The 12,735-nt window shown below is 40.5% G+C and overlaps 1 protein-coding gene across 1 annotated transcript; it reads right to left on the bottom strand.

Annotated features, from left to right (window-relative positions):
- Positions 1–9,490: 9,490 nt before the first annotated feature.
- LOC115661846 (3-dehydrosphinganine reductase TSC10A-like) lies at positions 9,491–11,736 on the bottom strand. The gene is made up of 3 exons (XM_030584043.2): positions 11,007–11,736; positions 10,763–10,910; positions 9,491–9,978 (listed from the first exon to the last, which is right to left on the bottom strand). Exons 1-3 carry the CDS (start codon positions 11,538–11,540, stop codon positions 9,683–9,685), a joined length of 978 nt encoding a protein of 325 aa, XP_030439903.2. The 5' UTR covers positions 11,541–11,736; the 3' UTR covers positions 9,491–9,682.
- Positions 11,737–12,735: the final 999 nt, after the last annotated feature.

Genomic DNA, 12,735 nt, shown 5'->3' with positions numbered 1-12,735 from the left:
AATTATACATGTCAATGGCCGACCAAGCATCACATCATTCGGCCACACCAAGCACACCACATGGCATCATACAATCAATCTCGAACCAAGCACCATTCGGCCACTACACAGACAAATCAAGAAACCCACGGTAATCCACAATTAAGCCCTAACTTAGCCAAACAAGGTCCAATTATTCTCCACAATGAACAGCCATTACTCAGCCCATTCTAAGCCATTAAACCACCATTAAATTGTCACACTAAACCACCAAAATAGCCACAAGGTCAGCCCTACTCATTGGCCACTTAATCAACCCCTAAAATACCCTAATTACCCCTAAAACTTGTCTAAAGTGCACATAATCCTAATTAGGGTTTAGGGTTTGTACTTACTAGGTTTTGAACTCCAAATGTAGGCTGATCACAAGAGAGAACGGGGCCGGACGACGGCGCTTTGGCAGTCCTCACGGCGGCGTTCGGTGGCAAACGGCGGGCTGGTGGTGACGGCTGAGCTGGGCGGCGAAATGGGGTGATGGTGCTGGGGATGAGGTGGCGAAATGATGAGGAAAAATGGCTGAGGTGGTGGTGATGAGTCGGGACGGTGGCGCGCGGCCGGCGGCGACAAGTGGCACCGACGGTCGGCGGCGACTTGGGGGCTGCTCCGGCGGGCTTCACGAACGAGAAAGGGGAGAATGGAGAGAGAGAGAGAGTGGCGAGAGAGAGAGGAGAAGTGGCCGGTTGGGGGAGGGAATGAGAGGAGAGAGAGATTGCAAGAGGTTTTGGCAAACTTGGTGAGTGGGGGTTGGTGGCTAACCCCACTAAAATTGTCCATCTTACCCACCCCACTAAACATTGATTCAAGGGCCACAATTTGAACACCAATTACATCCCACCAAAATCAAGGGCCAAGATAAAGTCTTGATCAAAATATCCAAGGGCCATTTGGGAAATAACAAAGGTGATGGGGAGCATTATTGTCCATGATTTTCGGCATTATTGGGGGCTGATTAAGTTCAAATTAATCCCCAAAATTCGGAATTAGCACTTAGGGCTCAAGGGCAAATCGGTAATTTTCCATTTCCGGTCCGAAATTCCATTTTTCGACCATACCGATCCCAAATATGATTGGCCACACTAATACAATGTTGTCCTTGCAAAATAGTCGTGTACGTTCGTGAAATTTGACACCCAAGTCCGGATTCAATTCCACGATCAATTTCGCTCAAATGCGATTTTAGCGTCTCTCATTAATGGGCGGCTGTTTAGGGGTTACGCGTATCAACCTAGGTTTACTCGAATCGTGATGGTCTCGATTTTCGAGAAAACGCAAGGATTTATCGCTAGTTCCGGAGGTCGCGATCGTTCGGAATAAGTTCAGGATTGTTCGCCACACGTACTCTCGGTCGTGCGGAATCACCCGCGGTCCGATCGTACGTCGTTGGCCAAACTAATTCCATCACTCTCCTTGGATCGGACCACATTGGCCCAAAATATTTCCTCGTCATCCTTCGGAATCGAAGCTCGATTCACGGTCGAGTTCCTGGGTCCACGTACTGTTTTCCTAGTTAGCCATTCCCTATTGGTCAACATCCCAAGATTGATCAGTTTCGAACGAGACTTACTAAAATGAAATGAGAAATAATCATCCATTTCATTAATCACGAAAGTGGGTTGAATTCAGGATGTTACAAATGTTGTCAAGCAAAGGATACTCTCCTGTAATCTCACATGGTTTCCAATTGTAGTCTATTCATCCTTGAAATATGGGATGGTTCGTGGTAATATTTCGTTACTCATTCGATGATTTTATGAGTTTTCGATAAATTATTGTGGTAGAGAATCGATTGAACCCTCATTTGTAGTGATTATATTATGGTTGATCGTGTTAGTGGAGTTAAGTTCTTGGGTTATTGTGGCGTTGTTCTTGGGTTCAATCGTATTATTTGTTCACTAATGGCTGTCGCTGGATTGTTTGCTGGTTTGCCACATTTTCAATTAACTTCTGTCAAGTTGGATGGAACTAATTATCCATCTTGGTCTAAAGCTGTCAAAGTCTATCTTACCGCCACCAAACAACATGATAATCTTATGTCTCCGATCCCCTTAGATCAGAGTAAGGTAGCTAATTGGATTGTTGGAGATGAGATGATCTGTACACTTTTATGGAATAGTATGGATTCTAAAATTAATCCTCACTTCATTCAATGTAACTCAACTAGAGAAGATTAGGAAAAGTGTGCCTTACTTTATTCTGGACAGAATAATATGACACGAGTGCGCGATACATGAGAAGCACTATTTAATTTGCATCATGGAGATTAGTCCTTATTAGAGTATTATGCTCGCTTCACGACACTTTGTCGACAATTAGATACTTATCTTTCAGCTTCGAGCGATGCGAATGTTGTAGTCAAACGTCAAGAGGATCTTCAAGTGATACCGTTTCTCAAGGCATTAGGGCCTGAATATTCCTTTCTTCGACAGCAAATTACATCTTAGAGCTCCCTTATTACAGTTGATGAGGTATTTCTCAAGCTCTCAGTTCAACATCTACTAGAGAGGTATCCACCATGGCTCTGGAGACAAGTGCCATGATCTCTCATGGTTTTAGTGGATGTGGAGCTCATGGTTGTGGTCACAGGGGTCGTGGACGTGGCTTTGTTTTGAGTGGAGGTCGTGGAAGCCATGGTAGAGGTATTGGTGGTAATCGCTCTCGCTATTGTACTCATTGCCAAAGGACTGGACATACAGAAACTTATTGCTACACTTGTTGCCTATGTAGTGGTGGAAGACTCTTCCTCACTTGCTCAACTAGATTCTATTATTGTGCAGAATATGGGAAATTCTGTCACATTGACCCGTGCTGAGTATGATGCATTGGTTCGCTCTCAACAGGTGATAGGTTCTTCAACTCCTACGGCAACTCAGAAGGTAGTTTATCCTATTTATTTTCTGACTCTACGACATCCAACTCCTGGGTTATAGACTCTGGAGATACCCATCACATGACGGGTAATTCTGAGTTGTTGTCTTTGTTTCATTCCACATCACCTAGGGTGTCGAATTATGTTATTTTAGGTGATGGTTCACAATCTCAGGTCACTGGTACTTGAGTAGCTCATTTGAGTCTCTCTCTTTCTCTATCATGTCCTTCATCTCAAATCTCCATATAATTTGATTTCTGTTAGTTTGTTAACTAAAAAACTAAATTATTCAATGACCTTTTCCTCTTCTCGTTGTGTCTTTTGGATCTATGGACCGGAGAAACGATTGATGGGGGCCATGAATCAAGTGGTTTGTACTACCTTGACAAGAAGATGCTAGCTGCTGCAGCTGTGAAACACACATCATTCGATGTTTATCGAATGCATTGTCGTGTTGGTCATCCACCACCGAACATTCTTCAGCATTTACTTCCTGAGTTTGAGTTCTTTTCAGTGTGAAGCTTGTTATTTTGGTAAACACCATAAGGTCTCTTTTCCTTCTCGCATTCAGAGTCGTGCATCTAGTCCATTTGAGCTTGTTCACTCATATGTCTGGGGTCCATGTCATGTTGTTTTTTTGCCATGTCATGTTGTTGATATCTCTCGTTTCATATTTTTTTTACATTTGTGGATTGTTTTTCCTGAATGACTTGGTTATTCCTAATTGCTTTGCAATCTCATAATGCCAAAGAGTATCTTGCTACTACTTCTAGTTTTAAGTCTTTTCTTGATTCTCATGGTATTATTCATCAAACTTTCTATTCATACACACCACAACAAAATGGTGTAGCCAATCGCAAAAATTGTCATCTTCTTGATATTGCCCGTTGTCTTATGTTTCACATGCATCTACCTAAAACTGTTTGGGGCCATGCTGTTCTTACAGCCTGCTACTTAATTAATCGACTTACAACCCCTGTTCTTCAGGGGGAGATACTGTTTACCATTTTACATCCAAATCGTCTTCCCTTTCCATTACCACTACGCATCTTTGGTTGTGTTTGTTTTGTCCATTCTCTTATTCTAGGTCATGATAAGTTGGATCCTCGTGCTGAAAAATGTCTTTGTGGGATACTCTTGAACTCAGAAAGGCTATAAATGTTATAGTCCTACTCTTCATCGTGTGCGCGTGTCTACGGATGTGACATTCTTTAAGGACCAGTCATATTATAATGCTCAGATGAACCATACAGCGACTACTAATAATGGCGGGTGTATCTTACCGTCACTTCCATCACTCTTGCTTCCTTCAGAATCGTTTACAAGAATTCAGTATGCTGACCGCACTTACCATCGGCGTAGTGTAGCTCCCACTACAATAGTCTAGCCTTCACCGACACATGATTCATCTATTCCCTCATCATTTGTTTCTCCATCTTCTAATCCTAGTCCTAATCCACCTATTGCTACTCGAAAAGGTACATGTTCTTGTATTGGTCCTCCTATGGATCGTTATGCATCTTATTCTGGTCTATCTAATTGTTTTCGTACTCGTCATCCTATTTCAAACTTTTTATTATATGATCGTTTATCTCCTATGTTCTCTACCTTTGTCTCGTCCTTGTCCTTTGTTTATGTGCCTAGCAATTTTACTGAAACTTTTGTTCATTCTAAATGGTGACAAGCCATGGAAGATGAAATGAAGGCGCTCATTAATTGGATGTTAAAAATGCCTTCTTACATGGTGATTTGACTGAGGAAGCATATATGGAGCAACTACCCGGGTATATGGCTCAGGAGAAGAATCTGATATGTCATTACTGGTAGTGATTAAGATGGTATTCAATGACTTAAACAGTTTCTACATACTAAGTTCAATATTAAGGATCTGGGACGCCTGCAATATTTTCTAGGTATGGAGGCAGCTTACTTGTATGTAGGTATCAATTTATCCCATCGAAAATGTGTAATTGACATTCTTGATGAGGTTGGATTTCTTGGAACAAAGTCAGTTGATACTCTTATGAAACCGAATGTGAAACTTGACGTAGAACATGGAGAAGTATTACATAATCTAGTGAAGTATTGGAGATTGGTTGGTAAGTTGAATTATCTTACCGTCACAAGACGTAATATATTTTTTGATGTTAGTGTAGTGAGTCAATTCATGAGTTTTCCTCGTACTACTCATTGGGATGTGCTTCGGATTATCAAGTACTTGGAGGGAGCGCCGAGTAAAGGACTACTTTTCAAGAATTATGGCTATTTAAAAACTACATGTTTCTCTTATGCATATTGGGTTGGATGTCCTACTAGTAGGAGATCTATGTCGAGCTATTGTTTGTTCCTTGAAGTTAATTTAATTGCCTGGAAGAGCAAGAAACATGTTATTTCTCGTTCAAGTGCTGAAGAGGAATAGAGAGTTATGGCACATGTGACAATGAATTGCTCTGGTTGAGGATGCTATTGTCAAAGATTGGCATGTTAACATCAGAACCATTGATGCTATATTATGATAATCAATCAGCTATTCATATTACAAATAATCTTGTATTCCATGAGCAAATCAATCATATTGAGGTTAATTGTCACTTTATACGAGAGAGTTCAAAAAATGGGAGATGATTCTTCGACATACAAGAATGGAAAATCAGCTTGCAGATATATTTACTAAATCTCTAAGGGGGAATAGAGTAAGTTTTTTACGTAACAAGTTGGAATTATTCAATATTTATATCCCAACTTGAGGGGGAGTGTTAGGAAATAAGCTAATGAGGGTAGCATAGTCATATTATGTTTAGAGGAGTACTTATATCTATTTTTGTAATCCCTTTGATTAGAGTAATACGATATGTTTTTCTCTCCTCAAACAGCAACAAACGCAAATTCTAAGTTCAAGTCACACACTCATTGTACATGACATGTTGATGGGTCTAAATCCTTGTCACAATACAAATTTTCAAACCATCCACACCATGGTCATTGTCTCTATGAGGAGCAGGAAGTATATAATTCAACGACAATGTCAAGGCTTACTGGCACACTGACGGGCCACGTTAGTCAAATAAATTAATAAAATATGGGCCACGTTGAATTTCTGATAACCCAAATCGGAGTTGGCACTTAAGTGATCGTTTTTTAAAAAACAAAGTGACACTTGAGTGATTCGACGAAAACTTTTGCAACCAAAATGAGCACCATACGAAACTTTTGGCACTTCTAGTGTCCTTATGCCCAAGATAATGCAATATATACGTTATGACAACAATCATGTTGGCAAATAAAATAGATGCCATTAGCTAACATTTAGTTTAACACTCAAATGTACACAGATGAACTTATCAATCTCATGATGCACAAATACCACATAGTAGCTCACTGATATGTGTGTGTGTGTGCATATATATTCCAACTCGACATTGGCGAGGACCAATCTAGACTCATGAGGCATCTCGACTAAAGAGGTATCGTAACCACTAACTCATAAAGGACAGAAACATAAGCACCTCTTTGCAAGGCCTCTCAGCCCATTCATCACGGGTGTCCTCTTCGTAGCAAAGATGAATACATCAGTGTACATTCGGATGATGATGGTTATTCAATGACATTCACACGCCACTCAAGCCATATCGGGCTACTCAAGCCATATCCTTTAGGGCCTCTTTGGTAATGCTCCAGATTCTTTGATTTTCAATTCTTTTGTTCCCCGAAACAAAAAAAGAACATAAATCCGTTTGGTAACGTCAGTCAATTTTTTGTTCCCCAGAACAAAAAAGTGGTCAGGGAATATATTTGTAACAAAATTAAGAAGTAAAAAAAATATGCTTCTTGTTTCCGAGAACAAAAAGAGAAACAATAGAGAAATGAGATTAGCTTTCTCTTTCACAAGATATTCCCATGCTAAACCCTAAACCCCAAAACCCGAAACCCTGAAACCCTAAACATTAACCCTATAATCCTAAACCCTAAATCTCAATACCGAAACCCGAAACCCAAAATCCCAAATCCTAAAACCCTACCCTTAAACCCCAAACCCCAAAAAGCCAAGCCTAAATCCTAAAACCATAAATCCCAAGCCCTAAATCCTAAAACCCTAAACCGCAAAACCCCGAACCCCAAACCCTAAACCCTAAACCCAAAACCCGAATCTCTAAAACCCAAAACCTTGAATCCCTAAACTCTAAAACCCCAAACTCAAAACCCGAAACACCCTAAAACCTAAATCCTAAAACTGTAAACCCCAAACCCTAAATCCCAAATCCTAAAATCCCAAAACTTCAAATTCGAAACCCTAAAACTCAAACCTAAAACCCAAAACCATAAACTGCAATTTCCTCGATCACCATCCCGTATTTGCTTTGTCTGTAAGGAGTAATTTCCTTTATGATTGTATTAAAGTCATCCAATTCTATATCATAATATATTCTGATTTTATTTCTAGTCCGATTTTAACCAAACATGAAGAATTGTTAAGTCTTTCCTCACATTTTATAATTAAATGAAAAAATTAAGAGTGTAAATTTTTAAGGTCGTAATAAACGCATTTCTATTCTTTTTCTTTTTCGGGAATAGAAATTTTGTGCAATTACCAAACGCATTTTTTTGCTCAGAAATTGTTCCTGGGAATAGAATTAGAAAAAACCTATTTTTGAACAAAAATTGTTTTCAAGAACATAAACTTTACCAAACATAACCTTAATGTATAATTCGGACTTCATGTCCTCTCAACATTGCAGAGATCCGTCCAAGACGATAGAACATCTAAGCTAAAAGGGAGTTTGCTCTTTAGCAAATAGGCCATGGCAAAGGTCTTCATAACATGGCATCATGCAAATCATCGTAACATAACAATTGTCATGTATATTTCAATAACCACATGCAATCTAGGCAGTTTCTTTTTTAATAATGGAAATCAAATATCCATTTATCATCATTTGTAAACCCACAAACTCTTATTCATAAAACACTCGTCACTCGATATACAATGTCATCACGTGCAAATCATTACTACGTAACAATTGCCATGTAATCATAGTGCAAATAATATCACACTAATCTCTTGGCATTTCTTGTATTAATAGTGAAAACCAAACATCAATTTATTATCATTCACAATATACCAACTCTTATGCATAAAGTAATTAAATCCAAGAGCCCGCAAAATACTTACATCACATGAGTTTATGATTATTCTCAAGTTACCATTAAAACTAAAATGTAGATTGAGCTACAAGATCCTTTACACAAAAGACATTTTTACACTACATTGATATTGCACCGAAAATGTTTAGAATTTGATCACCAACAATATATCAAGACTATATTCACTCTTATTATCATATTCACATCAATTTTATAAAATTTCAGCTTATCAAATTACAAGATTAACCCGACATAATTTCTCATATCAAAATTCCAAGCTTTATCTCAATTATCTCTTAATCTAGCTCTGCTAGTCAAATCAATTAGCTAAGGCCATTCATTTTCTATTTGATCCTTATGACTATCTTGTTGACACTATATATAACTCTCTTATTTTATATTATTACCAAAACAACCATCTTTTCAAAATATTTATTCAATTAAGTCCACATTTTGACTAGTTGGACAAATTGTATAGATTAGGCAATTAATTGTAAGGCTAATTAAGAACCTGTCATCATGAACATCCTTAACATGTAAATAGCTCGAAAAATTTCCAGTTTTAGAAAATGAGACCTCAAACTTTTTGAAATGACAAATTAGCTCCAATTCCACAATACTTAAATTTTTACCCGATTTTATTTCTTTTAATTAATCTATCTCAATCACTAACTAATATTCATTTTAACTAATAAAAACCACTATTCACAGAAGATTTACATGCTGTTAATTTATATTTTTGCCTTTATTTTGTACAAAATTACTATTTTAGCCCTTTTACGTGCATGTTATGAAATCACTCGACCATGTTACATCCAAGTAAACAGCCATGATTTATAGATGACTCATGGCGTATTCTAATGGTGTAACGAACATAATGAACTTTTCATGTGATATTAGTAACAAATTCATAATCATGATTCATAACATAAGTGTTATGAAATTGTTACTAGTGTAATGAACATGATGAACTTTGCGTATGCTGAATGTTACAAGTCAAAATATGAATGATCATCAGTCGAACATGATACTATCAAATTTCGAACATCTTGACCGATCCAGATCTATACAAGCCATAGTTCTCTTTCCTGTAAGATCTACATCAGGACGGCATAGACTATTGACAAGCTAATTTCCAGGAAAAATATAAGTAATTCTAGATGACATCACATGATAGGGTCACATCAAGAAGTCTCAACTCTCGAGTGAGACATCTAATTTTCGGGGGAACTTAATACAAGAGGACCAGACTGATGAGATTGAGACAAATTTTCTGGCTGATTTGCTTCATGACTTAAGCAAATGGCAGCCAAAAACTTCAGAAATCAACTTTGACAATTTATTTTAGGATGAAAAAGCATATTATCTGGCCGTCCTGCTACAGAAATAGCAGCTTTCTCTTTAGCAAGCAATCCAAGACATACGAATTGAAACAATCGAGCATATGAAATCATCTTCCTTTTACAAATTCTCATCATATTCCAAAATGACAAGGATATATCCGGGAATACAGAGATCAAACAAAGGCATCATATAAAGTCATCGTGTCATGTTACAAAACTCAAAGCAACGACAGCAGCAATAGATGACAAAACTACCCGGCATTGAGGAGGTCCGCTGCAGAAAACTTACAGGTTACTGCTTACTTTGCGCATGCCACTTTTCTATACTGCTATACCAGTTCCACTGGAAGAACAGACCAGCAAGACGGAGAATACCGACACCAACCACCTCCACGAATGCCATGATGTACGATCTTTGAGGAGACAAACCAGCAGTCGCAATTGCTAGCAAGTGGCCCTCAAAGTTGCAAGGTACAATAAAACTGCCAGATTTAATTCCACTTAACGTCTTCTCTGCAACTTCATCTGCTTTCATTGCACCAGAAGAACCGGCTATTATGCTTGTCAGTGGAGGTCTTCTCTTATTTTCTGCAGTCAGGAAGTGATGTATCAACAATTGCCCATAGAAAAGAAAAAGCATGGACTAATCCAAAGAGCATAGGCAAAAAAAAAGAAAATCATATTACTGGCACATCCTCACTGTTTGATTCTTGAAAGCACTCAGAGCATGGAAGCATATGGACATAAGGTGGCCAGTCATACAAACAGAGATACATTGTAGGGTACTAATATATGGGCCCAAGCTGTTGTCATTGAAGCTGCGGGATATATAATAACAAACTTTGATAGCGAGAGATGATGTCTATTCAAAGATGCCCAATAAAACAATAGATGACAAAGCTTTCCTGCGGTTAACTTAGGAAGTACCTATAAAGAGCAGGTAAAAGATCATAAGATAGGAACAAAGCAGATGCAGCTTCATCGAAATTATCCAGAATCATGGATGCTAACTAGATTATTCTACACTTTTGTGCTGTAGAAACAACTATATTCTTCTTATCCAATCATGATTGATGAAACTAGCAAGGGAAAGCCCAAGGATTGCAGAGGAGCAATTCAGTTGTAGAAAGGAAACAACTCTATGGTTTGGAAAACAAGTGATTTGCTTCTCCTTCGATCATATAGGGGAGTTCCTACTGAATCAAGTGTCATTTATATATCTAAATGTTACCAATTCACACTATGTTGTTCCGTTATGGTCGGATAACTACACAGACTCCACAAGCAATATATGGTAAAGCATCTAATCCTCGCAACTGCAAAGCAGTACAAACAGGGGCAATCTGCAAGAGGCGAATTCACAACAAAATACCTTCCGCTAATCCAGGAGTATCGGTATCCGGTGGGAAAACAAGCGAAACATGAATGCCATCGGTGATGATCTCTTGTTGCAGTGCTTCCGCTAATCCTCGGAGCCCGAATTTGCTTGCGCAGTAAGCAGTGTAACCGTAGATCCCCACCTACAGCAATCCCCAATCAATCACCAATTCCATCAAAAGCATAGAGACAATGCAAAACTAAAGAATGCTCTCGCGTTGTGCTAGAACAGTAATTACCTGACCAGCCTGAGAGGACATGAGGGCAATTGAAGCCGGCCTCCGGTCGGTCCTAGCTTTCATCGCCGGCAAGAATGCCTTGATCATGTTGAAGCTGCCGATCAGATTGACGTCTATCATGAACCTCACCTCGTCCAGCTCCTGCTTCGCCAGCTCCTCGGGGACGAACACCCCCTGGTTCACCACCAGCACGTCCACCGGCCCGGCCTCCTCCGCGGCCCGCCGCACGGCGTCGAAGTCGCGGACGTCGGCGGAGAAGGTCGCGGCGTCGATCCCCGTGGCGAGCCGGATCGCCTGCCTGGCCTCCTCCAGCTTGGCCTGGGACCGGGCGAGGATCGAGACGCGGGCGCCCTCCGCGGCGGCGCGGCGGGCGATGGCGAGGCCGATGCCGCTGGAGCCGCCGGTGACGAGGACGTGGCGGTTCTTGAGGGGGATCTTGACGGTGCGGGGGCGGACGATGAGGGAGAGGAGGAGGAGGAGGGAGAGTGGGAGGAGGAGGAGAAGGAGGAGGGACAGGAGGGAGAGCGCCGCCATCGCCGGAGGTGCTTCGGGAGCTCGAAGGTCGGCGACGGTGGGGTGGGGGGGCGGAGGCGACGGCGGAGGGGACGGACGGTGGTGATGTGTTCGGAGCGGTGGGGATCGATTGGGGCTTTTCAACCGTTCGATGAGATCGAGAGCGTTGACTTGAGGAGTCAATCGATTATGGTGTTTCGGCGCGGTGAGATGGTATAAGAGGACGAACCTGGGCGTGGAAATTGAGGCGGGGGATCCGCCATTTTTGGTTTCTATCCAACTGTTCTCATTCCCTCTCTCTCTCCGCACAAGAGGAGAGAAAATGGAAAGATATTTCATGTGATATTTTGCCCGTTTGATGTTGGAGAATTGACTTAGGGAAAGCATTTTCCAGCATTTTGTTCGGATAAGAAAATGAGCCATCGGAAAATGTTTTCCTAGTCAATGAAAAAAGTTTTCCTACAAAAATTTTAATTCAGAAAAATAATTTCATTTTTAAAAGAATTGGAAAACGTTTTCCAAAATAACGTATGGATGCTTGAGTCTAAAACTTTACGCTTGGGTTCGAAAATCCCAACATTAATTCCCGGATCCCCACGTTCAACACCAGGTCTTCGGCGGTCGAGCCCGGATCCATTGAAGTCAGGCATGGGACCACAGTGCTTAGGCTTAGGCCCTCAACGCCCACACCCGGGACCATCAAGGTCGAGCCCGTACCCCTAGTGCCCCGTACCCGATGCTCCGACACTCAAACTCAGGTCCATAAAGGCTGTGCTCGATCCCTGACGCTCGAGCTCTAGTCCCCAACCCTTAGGCTTGAGTCCACAAAGACCGTGCATGGGTCTTCAGTGCTCAGGCTCGGGTCCTTGGTTAATGGAATTATTCTTATGAAAATATTTTTTTTTAAAAATCGATTTTTTTATTTTTTAAAATTTTTTTCTTTTCTTTTCTTTTTTTCTTCCTTTTTCTTCCTCCTTCTTCCTCTGTCGGCCGCATTCCTCGGCAATGGCCGGCAGCTCGGTGACCTGCCAAGACGTAGGCTGGCGAGCTGTTGCCATCACCAATTGGTCGCGACGAAGGAAGGAGGAAAAAGAAAAGAAAAGAAAAAAAGAAAAAAAAAAGAGAAAAAAGAAAAAAAATGGGAAAATTCCAATTAAGAACCCCAAGTAAGGTCTTTTTCTCAAAAAAGGACCCTAAGTAGACATAGTATCAAATA

This window comes from Syzygium oleosum, unplaced genomic scaffold (genome assembly GCF_021117445.2).
Source record: "Syzygium oleosum isolate NSW1041296 unplaced genomic scaffold, Sole_v2.1 Sole_v2.17, whole genome shotgun sequence".
Taxonomy (NCBI): Eukaryota; Viridiplantae; Streptophyta; class Magnoliopsida; order Myrtales; family Myrtaceae; genus Syzygium; species Syzygium oleosum.
Note: the sequence above shows the minus strand (reverse complement) of the source record. Positions and strands in the feature narration are given on the sequence as shown.